The sequence below is a fragment of the Pteropus medius genome, unplaced genomic scaffold, assembly GCF_902729225.1.
Source record: "Pteropus medius unplaced genomic scaffold, Ma_sr-lr_union100, whole genome shotgun sequence".
Classification (NCBI taxonomy): domain Eukaryota; kingdom Metazoa; phylum Chordata; class Mammalia; order Chiroptera; family Pteropodidae; genus Pteropus; species Pteropus medius.
The window spans coordinates 10,674,613-10,690,843 of record NW_024355008.1 but is presented as its reverse complement, the minus strand read 5'-3'; the positions used below and the strand labels follow the sequence as shown (position 1 = coordinate 10,690,843).

Genomic DNA, 16,231 nt, shown 5'->3' with positions numbered 1-16,231 from the left:
AGTCTATATTAAATACCCCGTCCTTATAGGTCCAGTGTGCCCTCTTATTTATGATCTCTGCAGCAACACTTACTACACTACTGCAATTGTTATTTGCATGTTTTACTCCACTAGTCTGCTGGATCCTTGAGAGCAGAAACCAGCATCTGTTTATGGTTTATCACCAGCATTTATCAAGCATAATAGGTGTTCAATAAATATTTTTAAAATTAGGAATGAATCAAGTCATGTGTACATTCATGATTTTCCATATAATTACCATGTTATTATATTGAATCATATAGAATTGAATGATTTCATTCTTTTCAATTAATCAGTTTGCCTGTAGCAGAGAAATGGCCCAAATTTCAATAGGAAAGGCAAAGTCCACCTTTAAACTTACGTTACCAATGACCTTCCATTAAGCCACTTTTTAAGGTAGGACCTCAGATCCAAGGACAAAGACAATGAAAGTCTGGTCAGCAGCAGGCAAACTCCTCATAAAACCAAGGGAATTGACTAAGCAAGACCAAATCATAGCACACTGGTCTAAACTGTCTCAATAGAAAAGCCAGTAGAAACCTACAGACAACTTGGGACAAGTGCCACCAAAATATCTTTTAGGGTTTTATTACCACTAACTTCTTCAAGTAACCATCTTAACTCTTAGGTTATCACTTCTATTTTCCTTATAAATTCACTGACTACTTGCCCAGAAGGTAAAAGAAGAGAAATGAGAGGATTTGCGAAATGGGCTGGATGTTTCATATATAATTTCTTTTTTAATTATTCCAAGCTAGCATAGGTATTTTTACTGTCATTTTACAGAGCAAACAAGTTAGTGAGGTAATGTGTTCATTGCCACACCAGATATGGGAGACCCAACTGAAAACCCAGAAGTATATGAATCTCAAATATATGAATCATGGTATGCTTTCTCTCCCTGAACCTTGACCTCTTTACTATTTTAAACTATGTATCTCCGATTTTTTACACTCTCCGTCTAATAAATGAGCCCTACAATATAAATTCATAATTATATATCTACTCGTATCTACTACAACTTTGTGACTACAACTATGTTCTTGAAAATGTCTCATTCCCAGTCACACCTGGGCAAAATAGTCTTCTTGCTTTCCAATGATATTGCATTAAACATAGTCCCAAAATTTTAAAGCATGTTCAAAGATTTCTTTTCTTTTGTTTTAGATATATGAGTCTTGAGACAATAAAGGCTTATTCTGAAAGCAAAAAATTTCTTAGCTTTATTAGAAAAGTATTGCTCAATTGGGTGTATAATACTAAAAAGGAAAAAGGGGTCCCATCAAGGTAAGTACTTTGAACCTTACTAGAAATGTTATTATATTCATTTAAATTCCTTTTTTTTGTCTTTTAAAATTTTGTATTCTGAATATTTTCCAAAATAATTTGAAGTAGTTTACAACTAAGTTACTTACATGCAAAAATTACTTAAGGAGAAAAAGAGATAATATAATAGCTTTTTATGTTTGAATAAATTTCACATAACAAGATTAACCATTGACCATTTTTAAATGTACCATTCAGTGTTATTTAGTACATACACAATGTTGGGCAACCATCATTTCTATCAAATTTCAGTTTTATCACTACGATACCCATTAAGCAGTCATTCTCCATTCTCCCTTTCCCCCAGGACCTGGATATCACTAGTCTGCTTTCTGTCTCTATGAATTTACCTATTTTGAATGTTTAATATAAATAGAATCATATAATATGTACCATTTTGTTTCTGGTGTCTTTTTACTAAGGATAATGTTTTCATCTGCAGTGTAGCATGTATCAATACCTTATTTTTTCTTACTCTGGACATACCATTGTATAAATATACCATACTTTGTTTACTCTTTCATCAACTGATGGATACGTGGGTTCTTTTTACCTTTTGGCTCTTGTGAACAGTGCTACTTTGAACATTAGTATTCAAGTATTTTTTAAACATCTGCTTTCCATCTTTTGGATATGGACCTAGGAATGAATTGCTGAATTACATGTTAATTTTATGTTTAATTTCTTGAAAAACCATCTACAACTGCTCCACCATTTTGAAATCAGGAATTATGTGTCCATCAACTTTTTTTTTTTTAAGATTAGTATAGTTTAGGGTCACTTGCAATTTTATATAAAATTTTGAATTAGCTTGTCCATTTCTGGAAAAAAAATGTCATTGAGGTTTTTACAGGGATTGCATTGAATCTATAGATTGCTTTGGGTAATATTTTTATCTTGACAATATTAAGCTCTCTAATTCGTGAACGTCGGCTGTCTTTTCACTTATTGAGATCTTTCATTTCTTTCAAGAAGTCTTATAATTTTCAGTGTACAAGTCTTCAATTAAATTTAATCTTAAGTATTTCTTTTCTTTTTGATGCTATTGTAAATTAATTTTTTTAATTTTATTTTAGGATTGTTCATTTCTAGTGTATAAAAATACAACCGATTTTTGTTAAATTGATTTTGTTTCCTGAGGCTTTGCTGAATTCACTTATTAACTCTCAGTGTTTTCTGTGAATTCTTTAGGATTTTCTGTATATAATTTCATGTCATCGATGAATAGAGATAATTTTACTTTTTCCTTTCCAATTTGGATGCCTTTATTTTTTTCTTTGATTCAATAGGTGTATCAGAGATTGTGTGTCTATCTTTAATCTAACACACTCAATAAATATCAAATGGATAGTTTTGTACTAAGGTTATTTTAAAGCTTTTAATACTAAATTAAGATACAAGTGTCTGAGTATTTATTTCCGTTGTTGTAACTGAAGGAAAGGGAAATTTGAAAGACTAGAATTGATAGTCAATGTATCCTTTACACTATATCCAAAATCCCATTCATTTCAAAGTTGGTAGTACAGATTCTGGAGTCACATATTTGTTTTAGAATCCCTGTCTCCATCATTTATTATCTGACTGAACTTTTCAAGTCTCAGTTTCCTCATTTGAAAGACAAGTATAGTAATATCTATGTCATATTCTGGAGGCTAACTGATATATGCAAAGTATCTGACAAAGTAACAGACATACTGTAGGTACTAAAACATGGTATTTGGGCTCTCATCTGCTTACCTCATGGGATTGTTGTAAAGATTACATAGTGTGTAGAAGCACTTAGTCTAGGAACTAGCACTGCATAAGCAAGTAATGAATGTTAACATTTATTACTAAGTGCTGAATATCATTCCATGCAAAGCTGAGTCCTCTTGCCAATGGATGAAGTCACTATGAAAGGTCAACAAACACACAAGGAAACACATAACCATGAAAGAGAATCAGCACAAATAACAGCAGATTTATATCACTAAAACTCTAGTTATTGAATTATTCAGTATAGACTATAAGTATTACCGAAATGTTGAAATTCATAAGTGATGGAATCACAAACACGAACAAGTTCAATCACCAAAAGAAACTAAACAGAAAAATGTAAAATATATATATAATTCTTAAAATTAAAAATTGAACTTTATACAGAATTCAATAGAAAAATTATTATGGTATATCTAATTTAGGGAGGTGCAGCTAGAGTTGAGTAAATAAGAATAAATGCATAGCATGGATAGGGCTTCTGTATCAATATCAGGGCCCTGATAGAAAAACATCAGAAACCTGAGATGTGAAGTGATAACACTTGGGTAGATAAACCTAAGGTTGAACCCCCATATTTTCATCAACACTCTGGTCTGGCAGAAGCAGCTGCCTCTCCCCTCCTAAAGAATAATAGACTCCTATCACCTTCAGATGCTGCAAGACATCACAAGATGAAGCTTATCTTTGTTTCAAGGCTAGTCTCTACCACCATTCATTGCTTCCAAGGTACTCAGGTCAGATCTCAACACAGCTAAAAGGGGAAATATAATGCCTACTTCAGGATACTACTACTTATCAACTGAAGAAATTACAGAACCTAACTAATACCAGTAAACACTAGTAGAACAATTAAGGGAATTGGACCAGAAGGTTGCAACATAAGTCCAGATTGTGGAGAATTTATTGGCATGATAGTCTTATCCATGATGATTTAGGGTTCAATATTCTGTCAGACACTTGGAGTTGGTACTATTATAGTCCTGGGATGGTTCTTTGACGCTTGACCAGGCCAATAACCTACAGTAAATGAAGTATAGATGATAAAAATTGGTTGGAGTGAAGAACCAGCCACATGACCTTTTCCCCTGGGAAGACTTGAAGGACGTCTCCCTTCACCAAAGCAACAGTGAGAAACTTGATAATATATATCTTCTGCAAGACATGGTTGACGATAGCCGAGACCACTGTAGAATTGATCTCTCTAGTGTTGTTCTCTCTATTTGGGAATGGTAGAAGACAAATGGCAGCACTTAAATGTCAGAGGCAAGGTGGGCATATGTTATTTTGTGAACAGGAAACCTGAGGATGGCTAACAAATAATGTATGTCACAGGGCAATATACACAAATAGTTAACTGCAGTGTTACTTGACTTTGCTAAAGATAGAAAGCCAGTTGCCAAAGGGATGAGATCACTCACTGCAAAAGAAAATCACAAGTTCTCACTCCTTCTCTATACCTAAGTCAGCTCTCATCCAGAGTCCTTGAGGAAGAATTGCGACAATACCACTAGTATATAGAAAAAATATTCTCTCAATCTTTTTTCAAATGGACAATTAACCACCTTACCAGAATTACTGTGCATTGGGAAAAAGAGAATACCCTAACTTTTTTAGTACTTTGGGATATGGCGTTTAAAATGATACTGATACCAAAAGCTTGAAATGCTATCAGGGTGTTCAAGTTAGACTGGGAGCTTTCAGGCTAGATGATAAATAGTTTCTGACCCAGTCTATCTCATAGAATTAGAGCATTTTTACCATGTGGTTATTTCTGAGTCCCTAAGTGTATAATTGAGATAAACATACTTAGTATGTAGCCAAACACTCACATTGTCTAACTGACTTATAAAATAAAAATCATTATGGCAGGAAGGTCCAAGTGGCCAAGTAAAACCCCTGGCTAAAATAGTAATAAGAAGCAATATAGCATTCCAAGATTAAAAAATTAACACCGACTTTAAAGATTTAAAGAAATTATGAGTTATTCCCATCATATCCTTTTCAATTAATCTATATGACACAGTTTAATGACAGGTTTATACATGTGTTCATAATTTTATTTATTTATTTATTTTTGAATTTTTTAATTGAAGAAATGATTTAAATTTCTTTTCCCTCATCTACCTCCCCATTTTTTTTAGAATAAGATTCTAAATTGTAAAAGTTTCAGGCTCTAAGTAACATAGATCTACCTCTGAGAATGGGGAAGTGATCCAGTATTTACTCAACTTTCAAACAGTAGTTGATTAATCATTTCTTTTGCATTTTAACAATAAAAATACATTATTATAGTATTTGGATAATTAAAAAATAAAATTAAAAATACATTAAGTAAATTCTTTTATTAACAATTCCACTCTCTAGCATACTTGGTACAAAAACTATTTTTTAAAGCTTGTATGTTAATTTAAATTTTTTGATAAAATGTGGACCCATACTGTTCCACCACCATGCATTCTGGGATTTGTTCCCAATTTTATGCCTTGACAAGGAAAGATGCTCATGATACATTGTTAATAGAAAAAAAAAAAACCAAGTTGTAGAACAATATGTATGGTATAATTCCTTTTATGTTTATAGATAATGATTGCATAAACAAAAGGATTGAAACAGTATTCAACCTGTTAATAGTAGTCATCTCTGAGAAGTGGAATTATTGGAAGGTGGAAGGGATTCCCTTCATTTGCTTTTTTAATATTTCCAGTTTGAATTGTCCCTATCTTATAAATAAAAGTATTTATGTTAAAGGTAAAGTAACAATGAATGAAAGGTGAAGGTGAGAAAGAAAGAGAAAGCCAGCATCAAGTGATTTAGCAGAGGAAATTAAAAGGACGATCTATGAAGTACGATGCTAGACAATGTTAGCTAATGATGGCTACTTCTCAGAATTAGCTTGACTCTGTAGCTATTGATGATTAGAACAGAACTGAGAATATAATGAAAATAATTCAATGTAATTCTTTTATCAGATAAAACTATCTCTCTCTCTTGTTTTTACAGATATTACTTTCTTCGTCTATGCCATAAAATAGTATTTACTGAAGAATTTGAGTGTATCGGATACCTTATGATACTAATGAATATATTCCCTCTTATAATTTCTTGGATACCCAGGTTAAATAATATCTATGACAATGAATTAAGAAATTCTAACCACTTTTTTCTTTTATTTTATATTCTGGAGGCCCTAATTAAGGTAATCTAGGTGTGTGTGTGTGTGTGTGTGTGTGTGTGTGTGTGTGTGTGAGAGAGAGAGAGAGAGAGAGAGAGAGAGAGATCTAAAAGGGAGATTTTCTCATTTCATTTTTCAACATTTTTTAAGAGTGTATGAAATTCTTTTCCACTTCTCAAACAAATTTTAATTTTTAAAGGTGATTTTTTTAGGGTGATTCAATAGAACATATCCATACTTTAATGATTAATTTCATATTTGCAAAAATATATTTTAAAATAGTGTTTGTCAAAGGGACCCAGAGTGAATTTCACAGGTATTTGCAATGTTCTTAATAAACTTAGCAGGACAGTGAGTACATGGATGCTGGTTTTATTATTTTTATACTAAATAGATAAACATTTGGATAGGTAGGTTGATAGATATTCATTCATACTTGGAAAGGTATCATAATTTGATTTTAAAATCCAATATAAAGGTAGTTGTTAAATAATGGAAATATACACTCATAAATTGATAAAGTATTATGTCATATGAATCAATGAGTTGTAATATAAAATGTTTTAGCCAGAAGATATTTGGACAAAATAAATGAGTCTCAAACTTTTACTAGAAAATTAAAATGCTACTGCAGAGCCATAATATTGGGGAGGGGATGGATTTCCAACTGTCACATGGTATGTAATAAATCTCAAGTTAGTTAGAATGACCATAGGACATTTCATATATTAAAGAAGAAATAAAGCAGTTAAGGTTAAGGTTAATAATAAGGCGAAGGTAAGAGTAAAGAGTTCCCTGAAATGTAATATGTACTATAATGGAAAGATCACTGAGCTGGGGTTCTGTAGATTTGACTCTAGTTTTAGTTTTCTCTCACAAACTGTTAGCTGTTCACAAGGTCAATGAACTTCTCTCAACTTCAATTGTTTTCTTCTATAAAATGTCAGGGTTGGCCTAAATAATAGACAAAGATCCCTCTAGCTCTATTATTCTTTCTACTTTGTCATAGCCATGCATAGCCATAGCTTCATTCAATCAGGCCCAATTAAGACAACAACATTGGACTGTAGACACATGGTTCTACTTCATAGCTGAGAGGATACTCTTAACAGTGCAATCCTGTTTTTGTCTTTCCCTCCTACTTAAATCAAGATTCATTCTCACTGCCCAATTTGCAAACTTGCCTGCACTTGTCATTTCTTTTGTCCTCTTTTCTATTTGGTTCAGTTCTGCTCCTTTGTACTGTGCCTTTTAAAATATCCATTATGTTAATAATGATAATAATAAATGATCACTTATCAAGTACCAGCCATTTGGTTATAACATTTCAAATTCTTAAATTAACTCTTTAAGACAGATGTATATTATGCCTTCCATTTTACAGGCGAGAGACCCTAGCTGTTCCTCTCCTGTGGCTGTATTCTAGTGACCGCAAGATAACTCCTTCACCTTTCTGAATACTTGATATTTGGACAAAGTCTTTCTCTTTATACTGATCCTTTCAAGTTCCTAAGAGAATGATCCAACCTATACTATTTCAATAAGAAGAAAATGAGACATCTCCAGGGGCTAAATAATGAAGTGGGCAGGATCTCAAAAGGCCAGAATCAGGTCATTCACTTCCTAGATTCAGACATTAAGTTTCCTCAGCTCGGCCAAATGGGAGTAGACTCAAGGGAAATGACTCTACTGCTAAACACACAGGAGTCTGTTGACAGACAAACATAGCAATTTCTTAATTTATAGTGGAGCATATGCTTTCCCTGGGACATGAATATGTCTGCCTCCTACATTTTCTTTGAATCATGGAGAGTAGGAGCATCAGGATACTAAAAGAAGACAAATGAATCAAAATTGCAAAATGAATATCTTAAGTATTATAATAAAGATAAAGGACTACACAGGGCATTAAGGGAAAAAACAGGAGTTCTTTACACAAAATACTAATCTCAGACAGCATATTTTTTTAATGTATTTTTTTCTAAACTTACTCTTTTTTCAAAATTCCACAGGAAACCTAATTTCCCAGGTTGAAATCTAGAATATCTTTGACATTTCCCACTCTCTTACATATAGTAGGTTTTCAATAAAAGTTTTTTGAAATAAAAAAGGAATGAATTAATGAACTACCATAAAATAGTAGGTATTTTGAATATTTTCTCATTTGGAATAAATACTTCAATATTTTAACCATTTAATTTCAAATTAATATGATCACTCCTAGTATTTCAGAGAGTTAGAGTTTTAAGGTAGATCAGAGAAAAATCTACCTAGTAATGTTTCAGTTATTGTGGAAAATGGTATAGTAAATCACAAACAAACAAGATAATGTGTGTTTTTTTTTTTAAAAATCAACAGATAGCAGCAATGAGGAAAGAATATTTTTTACATACCTGGAACCTATTTGAATTAATAATTACATTAATTGGCATCATAGATGTAATACTTATTAAGACACATTCTACTGGTCATGCTTTTAATTTGATTCAAATGGTAGTCTTTTTAAAAACTGTTCGACTTTTTCGCATACTACGCATTTTGAAGGTAAAAAACTATTTAAAACTATTTAAAATCAGAAATTTCAAATTTCTTCTGACTGTTTTGTATAATACAAACTAAAATCAGTTGAGTAGTTTTATGGCTTCCACTTTGTATTGATCTGATGTTTATATTTTAGATTTTAGTTTCCTTTGACAAATTAAGTTTTATAACACATTATGTTACAAATATTCAAATTATATTAGAAATTCATGTCAGTTACACTAATGAGCATGTCATCAATTAAAATTTGTACAGTTCATAGTAAATAGTAGTCCTCTTTTTTTCAGCTAATAACACCAAAGTTGCTGCAATTAATAGATAAAAAGATGAGTCATCAGATATCCTTAAAGTATGCTATACTGAAAGGATATGTCCAAGGTGAAGCAGATATAATGACTATAATTAATCAGATTGCCAATTCTAAACAGGTTAAACAGGTGAGAAAAACTTTAAATACTAAGAAAAGAGTTTATTTTCCCTACCCCTCAGTTGCCCTCACCTATCATGTCCTCTGTCTATATATGTAGATGTGGTCTTTCACTCCTGGTTTGGTAGGTAATTTTTGTAAAACTTTAAACTAATTTCCCTTTAGTTACCCAAATGCCTCCTCACTGAAATGTCTGTGCCATATTAGCAAGTTAAAAGGCTCTTGGAACATATCTTTCAGTCCTTGTAGAGGTGATCATGAAACCCATGAGCAGTGATTGGTTCCAGAAAGAAATAACACTAACTCATCCAGAGAGAAACCTTGTCTAATTCCCTCATTATGCAGATGAGAAAAATGAACCCCAGTGAGGTTAAATGATTATGTCCAAATTCACATAGTTGGTAAACAGAGAAGAGAATTCTAGGGCCTAAGTGCTAGCTCTTATTTTTTATCTTCTTGACTGAGGTAGATTAACACTGATATGAGCGCGCGAGTTTGTCGGCTGTGTCAGAAATTAAATATTTACCTTTCAAGGCAATTTAGTACATTTAAATGCTGTATGTTATATGCCCAAAGCTTTGTACTTGAGAAAGTTGAATACTGAATAGGCAGTAGAACATAAAAAGCAGTATCTTTCTTCTCTTCACCATCTGTAACTTTAAAACTATTTTTCCAAATTTTGCCACCTTTTCTAACCACTCATATCTAGCACCGGAATTTGAAGATTCAGAGTAGAAAATACAAAGATTGACTCTACGGATGTCCACTTTTAGTCCTCATCTCTGCTCTCACACAATTTGGCCAAAACGTCTAACTCACTCAAGGTTAAAAGCCACCTTTGTGTCCCAAATTTGGAGGCTCCCATAAAGTTGAATGGGAAAGTACCTATCATACTTTCATTTTTCAGAATCAATAATATCCTAAAGCAAGTTACTTTAAGAAAAAATATATGATTCACCTTCAGTCTTCTCAAAATCAACCTAGGGAATGCCACTCCTTACCCTCTCCACCACCCTTGCTGGAGCAAAATAAAATTCAGTCCATAAATTTCAATTCTAATCCCTGAAAAGTTCTCCATAATATTTTTCTTTAGTTATTAATTTAGGTTAAAAATCCATTAGTTGCAAATGTCAAGACATTTTATAACAATTGTTTTCCAACGGGGATAATGTTTCTTTTGTTTCATAGATGTTATTAAAGAAGGTAACAAGGAATACGGTACATGCTATGAAAGAGCTAGGTAGGTATCGCTCACCTTAAAGATTCATGACCATCTCTTATCATCACTACTTCAAAGAGGCAATGGTTTTGATAACTAAACTGGTCTTTGAAGGAACCTACTTACTATTAAGAAAGTGGATAACTTCAACAATCAACATGATGATATTTTTGGCTGGATGGAAATAGTATAATATTACCTCTCCAAACCTGATCTCTCTACACTATGCCATAATTAAGACCTTTTAATTTCAGTTTAAAAAAAAAAAAGACACATACATTTTCATGACATGGTTACATATGTTATCATCACCTTATAATTCTATTTTCCTCCAAACCAGCAGTGCTCATATCTTCTTGAGCAACAACAACAACAACAATAAAAAGTTATGTTTTCCTTCCACTTGCTGTCTGAGGATTTAGGCTTTATAATGAGTTGAAATCAGAACAGTTTCACAGATCCATTATGGCTGCTAGAAGGCTGAATGCCCAAATGTGACAACAGCCTATTTGAATCATGTTGGCTCATGCTCCCAGTGCAGGACAAATACCAGGAATAGGACAGACACACTCCTATAACATAATGTTCATGTGTTAGGAGGAGGGGTTTGGGTACTAGATGGTGGGCAGCAAAAGGACACAACTAGCCTGGAAATGCGACGAGGTTTGAGATATCTTGCATGGCAGACAGCTGTCAAGCCAGAACAGAAGTTACGAGCAAGGAAAAGCTCAAATGTACAATCTAAGAGGATGACATTCTCATGAGAATCCAGGAATCCAGAACAGACAGGCAGAAGAGCATAGATAAATGAAGTATGTGGATGCAGACAGGGTGAGTGGAAAATGACTCCGGCTGAGTAAAAATACTTAATTAAAAACCATATCTAAGCACACAGTCTGTAATCAAAAATCCTGATTTAAACAGAGTAAAAAAACGGGTCATAAACTCCAGACCTAGAGCCCAGATCCAGTGCAGGTGGATTGGTATAATTATTAATCATAAGATTGAAGCTATATGTCTTTTTTCATAGGTTTAGGCAAAAGAATGAGTTGATGACAAAAAAAAAAAGAAAAGGCAGAACTCTTCAACTACTGGTGAATTATGACTGATTACAGAGGCCTCATCAGTAATAGAGATATGTTTTCCTGTGTTATGGGCTGTACTCCATGAGTTTGGAGCAGAAATATTACCTTATTGTCCAAATGAAATATATTTAAAATGTCCTTACTTTATCTGAAAATATTTTGTTATTTTTCAGGCTACTTAGAGTGTGATCACCCAGATATTGCTGTCAATATGAAAACAAAGGAGGAGATTAATGTCATGCTCAATTTGGCTAAAGAAATTATTAAGGTTTTCAGGTTAAAAGGAATTCTTCATAAAATTGAAGCTTCTGAAATTAATAAGGTGAGATGAAATATCTTCAGAGTAAATAGTTGATATATTGACATTTACTATCTTCAAACCTACTTTTGGCTCTTTCCAGTATAGGCCATCCCTGAGATATGAATTTCTAACTTAAAATAATTGTCTAAAAAAAGCACATACACTATAGAGAGTTTCCTTCCTGCAGTCCAGTGGTCCACTTCTCTTTTTTATTTTGCAGTAGTACTGAGGACCTACTTCTTTCTATGCTTTGCTCCCATACTAAGGCTATGATGAAACTGCTTCTCATCCTAGGGCAAAGTGGATACCAATATGTTCCTGGAAATTATCTGTGGCATTGAAACAACTTTTCCCATAGAAACCATAATTTATAAGAACACTGATGATAGGGTAAAAATTAACTACATTTTCTTTTTCTAAGTTTAAATGACACCATTGTGCATAAAAAGATAGAAATTTCCAATTCATTCTATAAATACAAAATTCAGTCCCCAAATTAGGAATCATATAAGAAGAAGAAAAAAATAAAGTTACTATGCTTGTGAATACATATGCAAAACTTCTTAACATAGTAGTAGCTACTTAAATCTGGCAATATATTAAAAGCATATTATGACTAAGAGAGTTTTATCTCCTAAAATAGCTATATATTCACTTACTAAGAGATTGAAGAAGAAAAACCATTTGATAAAACTCAGCCTTCATTTAGAATGTCCAAAAAAAATCTTACAAGGCCAACAAAAGAAGTAACATTCTTAAATGCATCAAATGGTCTCTATTAAAAATCTGAAGCAAACATGGTTAAGATGACAAAACAGTTAGCTGTATTTCCATTAAAGACAGTAACAAAAGAAGAATGAACAGTGTCATTCTAAGCATTAAGTGCTGTACTAGAAGTCTTAGCTAAGTCATAAAGAAAAAAAAAAGAAATTAAGAGATGGAAACTTTAGAAAGAAATAAAAATTGTTATTATTTGTTGATTGTTTAATTTAAAATTCTAGAGAATTAAAAACTGTAGGATTAATAAGAGAATTCAATAGGGTATCCAGAAACAAAATCAACATTTAAATTCATCCTCAACTGAAGAAAATATAGAAAAATACTCTATTGACAATAGCAATTAAAAATTCTAAATCCTTAAGTGTGAACCTGACATAAAATATATAACATCTATGTGGCAAAAACTGCAAGATATATTTGAGCAGCTAAAATAATTAGTCAGTCTGAAGATAACACAATGAAAATTATTGTATCCAAGGAACAAAAATAAAACATTTGAAGAAAAGTGAACAGAGTCTAAGGGACCTATGGGACCCATCAAGTGAACCAACATATGAATTCTGGGAGAGCCACAAGGAGAAGAGAAAAAGAAAGGGACAGAGAAAAAAAGTGAAGAAATAATGACAAGAAAGTTCCCAAAATTGATGAATACATGAATATTAATGTCCAAGAAGCTCAGTGAACTCCAGGTAGAATGAATCAAAGACACTCACATCAAAACTGTCAAAAGACAAAATGAGAAGTTTGAAATCAGCAAGAGAAAAGTAACTTATCACATACAAAGGATCCTCAATAAAATTATCGGTGATTTCTCATCAGAAACTTCGAAGACCAGAAGGAAGTGTGCCAATATATTCAGAGAGCTAAAATAAATATATAAACAAACAAACAAACAAACAAACAAACCTGTCAACCAAGAAACCCATGTCCAGCAAAACTGTCCTTTAGAAGTGAGGGAGAAATTGAGACATTTCCAGATAAACAAAAGCTGAGAGAGTTTATTACCACTGGAACTGCCCTGAAAAAAAAATGCTAAAAGGAGCCCTACAGAATAAAATGAAAGGATACTAGACAATAAGTTCTCCCTTATTAGTAGATATTTTAAATATAAATAAATTTTCAATCAAAACACAAAGATCAGAAGAACGGATAAAAAAAACACTATTTCTCCAAAGAAGATATACAAATGACTGATAAGTACATGAAAAGATGCTTGACATCACTAAACATTAAGGAAATGCAAATCAAAATTACAATGAGAAACCATTCTCATATCATTAGGATGACTATTACCATAAAACAAAAACAAAAACCCTTATGCACCATTGATGGGAATGTAAAATGGTACAGCTGCTGTAAAAAACAGTATGACACTTCCTCAAAAAATTAAAAATAGAATTACCATAAGATCCAGCAATACCACTTCTGAGAATATACTTTAAAAATTGAAAGTAAGATCTCAAAGATATTTGAATACTCATCTTCATAGCATCACTGTTCACAATTGCTAAAACAAGAAACAATCCAAGTGTCCACTAATGGATAAATTGGTAAGCAAAATGTAGTATATACTTACAATGGAATATTATTCAGCCTTAAAAAGGGAGGGAATTCTGATGTATACTATAACATGGGTGAACCTTGAAGACATACTAAGTGAAATAAGACAGTCAGAAAAAGACAAACACTATAGGATTCCAATTATATGAGGTGCTTAAAGCTGTCAAAATCTTAAAGACAGAAAGTAAAATGGTGGTTAAGGACCTGGAGGGAGGGAAGAATGTGGAATTATTGTTTAATGTGTATAGAATTTCAGTTTTACCAGATGGAAAGAGTTCTGGAATGAATGATGCTGATGGTTGCACGATACAAATATATTTAATATCAGTAAACTGTACATTTAAAATGGTTAAGATAGTAAATTGTATATGGTTTTTATTTTACTACGAATGAACAAAAAAGGAGGCGGAACAGAGAAAATGTTTACCCTACTAGATATTAAGACATGTTATAAATCCATAATAATCAAATAATATGAAATTAGAATAGAATTAGGAAAAAAATATCTATGGAACAGACAAGTTATGTAGCAGACCTAAATACACTTAGTGTTCTAGTATATATTGACATAACATTGCAAATAGGAAAAACAAATGGTGCTGAGACATTCAAAATTCATACGGAAAAAAATAGATTAGGTCCATACCCCACACCATAGAGGGAAAGAAAACTTTCCAGATGTAATGACAATTTAAACATGAAAAACTACGCAAATGTTATCAAATATAGAGAATATCTTTATACTAATGTAAGAGAAGCTTTGTTAAACCATTCACAAAACCAAGATACCATTAGTGTAAATGTTAGTAGATGATGCTGTAAACAATTTAAAACTTCGTATGTTGAAATATATTACAAACAAGTAATATATTTGGTTAAGAACCAAGGTTAAGAACCAAGGCACAACTTGGAAGATATCTGCAAGAAAAATTCACACAAAATGGTGATAGCAATAATATCTAAAAAGTTCCCACAAATCAATGTAAAAGGGCAAAGAAGCCTCTAAAAAGTGAGGAAAGAACATGAAACAGGCATTTCACACAGACAAAATGAATATTTGCCCAGTAAATGAGCAGTAATGAAAAAAACTGTCTATGTTCAATGCTGATGAGGTTATGAGAAAATAGACCTATATGTGACAGAATAAAATGCAAATGAGTACAGCCATTCTGGAGGGCAATTTAGCAAATAACTTTAAAAATGCATATCCTTTAAACCAGCAATTATACATGTAGAAATGTACAGATATTAAAAAATAAACAAAGATATATATTCAAACATATGTTAGAAACAACCTATATTTTCATCAAATTGGGAATGATTTGCATAAATTGTGATATATCATGCACATGAACATTATATTTAAATCAACAGAAATAAGAAAGATCTATATGTAGATCTATATGTTGTTAATATGAGAAAAAATAATTTCTAAAACAATGTATGATATGTTCAATTTATTTTTTTTTAATTTCTGTATATATATGTACTATTTTGAAAATAATCTAGATGAAAATATATGAAACTTAATATTGGTTGCATATCCGATGCAAAGAGTGGTAAGAAAAGAGGAGGATGAAGGGAATTATTTTATTTCTATTTTTTATAATGCTTAAAACTTACTCAGAAATGTTCTAATATATCACTTGTATAATAAGTAAACTAATTTTTTAAAGAATGTTTTATACCGATATACAGTCTTCTAAGCCCCCTAGTTGCCACAATTTTCCTGATGTATCCAGAATAATATTCCAAATACATGATTTGGCTTATACTTCTACAGATTACTGCATTACCACTAAATACTTGTATGCCTTGTATGTATAAACAAATTCACTATGATCAATGTAGATTATTTTTATTATTTTTATGGACTTGTTTAAGGTTTTTTTTTTTCAATTACAGTTGACATTCAATATTATTTTATATTAGTTTCAAATGTACAGCATACTGGTTAATTTATATAATTTATATAGCGATCTCCCCCTGCCCTGATAAGTCTAGTACCCACCTGGCACTATACCTATACGGCATTATGCTA

The 16,231-nt window shown here is 32.0% G+C and overlaps 1 protein-coding gene across 1 annotated transcript in view; it reads left to right on the top strand.

Moving 5' to 3' along the window:
• The window catches only part of SLC9C1 (solute carrier family 9 member C1), a 93,188-nt gene that overhangs the window by 58,962 nt on the left and 17,995 nt on the right, over positions 1-16,231 (top strand). Inside the window, exons 16-21 of the mRNA XM_039856846.1 lie at positions 1,189-1,308; positions 6,106-6,301; positions 8,636-8,821; positions 9,106-9,255; positions 10,434-10,485; positions 11,723-11,871. Of these exons, the coding sequence (XP_039712780.1) occupies positions 1,189-1,308; positions 6,106-6,301; positions 8,636-8,821; positions 9,106-9,255; positions 10,434-10,485; positions 11,723-11,871 (853 nt within the window). The remainder of the gene's footprint in view (positions 1-1,188; positions 1,309-6,105; positions 6,302-8,635; positions 8,822-9,105; positions 9,256-10,433; positions 10,486-11,722; positions 11,872-16,231) is intronic.